Here is a 941-nt window from a genome sequence, read left to right on the forward strand (position 1 = left end):
TTCGGGGGACGTCGATCGCCGCAAAAGTCGTACTGCATCATGTCGTCGTCGTCGTCATCAACAGTCATGGGTGAGATCGTCGTCGTCGTCGTCGTCATCGTCCCAAAACGCTCGCTTCCTCGTCCCACGCACGTGGCCACGTCATCGTCAATCGCCATGTCTTCGTCTTCCCAGTGAGACTGCGTGTCGAAGCGAGTCACGTCTCGGCAGTCGCGTCGCAGCGTGTACCGAGAAGCGTGCTTGTAGAACCGGCAGCACGTGCAGCGCTTGGTGATGCCCCTCACTTGGATCCTCCACAGCGTTCTCTGGTGGCGCTTCTGTGCTTCGCTGACGCTACAAGCAACGTCGGCGACCGACTTGACATCCTTCCAATCGGAGCCGATCAAGAAACGCAGCGGAATCTTCTCTGCGTCGGTGATCGCGCAGAACGGCTTGCGGCCGAGACCCAAAGCCTCGCACATGTCGCGTTCGCGGTCTAGCATGGCGAGACGTCGTTGCAAGCGCAAAATGACCACTTGCAGGACATGGAGAAAAAATGTGGACGCGGCGAACCAGCTTGTCGAGACGGGTCGTGTCGGCGGCCGAGAGCTCCTCGAGGGTCGTGACCACACACGCCTTCAAGACCAGAGCCATGTCGTCGACGTCTTGCGAATCAAAATTGTACTTTTCTTCGCCGCAGTCCCACAAGACTCGTTGAGCACAATGGATGCGGTGGATGCGCGCTTCAATGTCCTCGCGGGTCATGCCCTTGTCGGCGACAACGTCCGGCGACGGCGCGTAGTACGGGCCGCGGGTAAAGCGCAGCGTGGCGCCCGTGTACATAGGACCCTTGGTCCTCCTCCTGTAGACGCTGCGACGCTTGGCAACCATTGTGCTCGAAGAGAAATGATCGTGAGAAGATATTGAAAGATCTGGGAGATCGACCATCACTCACGTTGACG

At 58.7% G+C, this 941-nt stretch overlaps 1 protein-coding gene across 1 annotated transcript; it reads right to left on the bottom strand.

Moving 5' to 3' along the window:
- Nucleotides 1-196: 196 nt before the first annotated feature.
- Nucleotides 197-822, bottom strand: SPRG_11786 (hypothetical protein; the record flags this gene model as incomplete). The annotated part of the gene is made up of 3 exons (XM_012350988.1): nt 197-239; nt 298-475; nt 525-822. The coding sequence occupies 3 exons, from the start codon at nt 820-822 to the stop codon at nt 197-199; spliced, it is 519 nt and encodes a 172-aa protein (XP_012206378.1).
- Between the last annotated feature and the right edge of the window lie 119 nt (nt 823-941).

This window comes from Saprolegnia parasitica (genome assembly GCF_000151545.1).
Source record: "Saprolegnia parasitica CBS 223.65 unplaced genomic scaffold supercont2.72, whole genome shotgun sequence".
Classification (NCBI taxonomy): domain Eukaryota; phylum Oomycota; class Saprolegniomycetes; order Saprolegniales; family Saprolegniaceae; genus Saprolegnia; species Saprolegnia parasitica.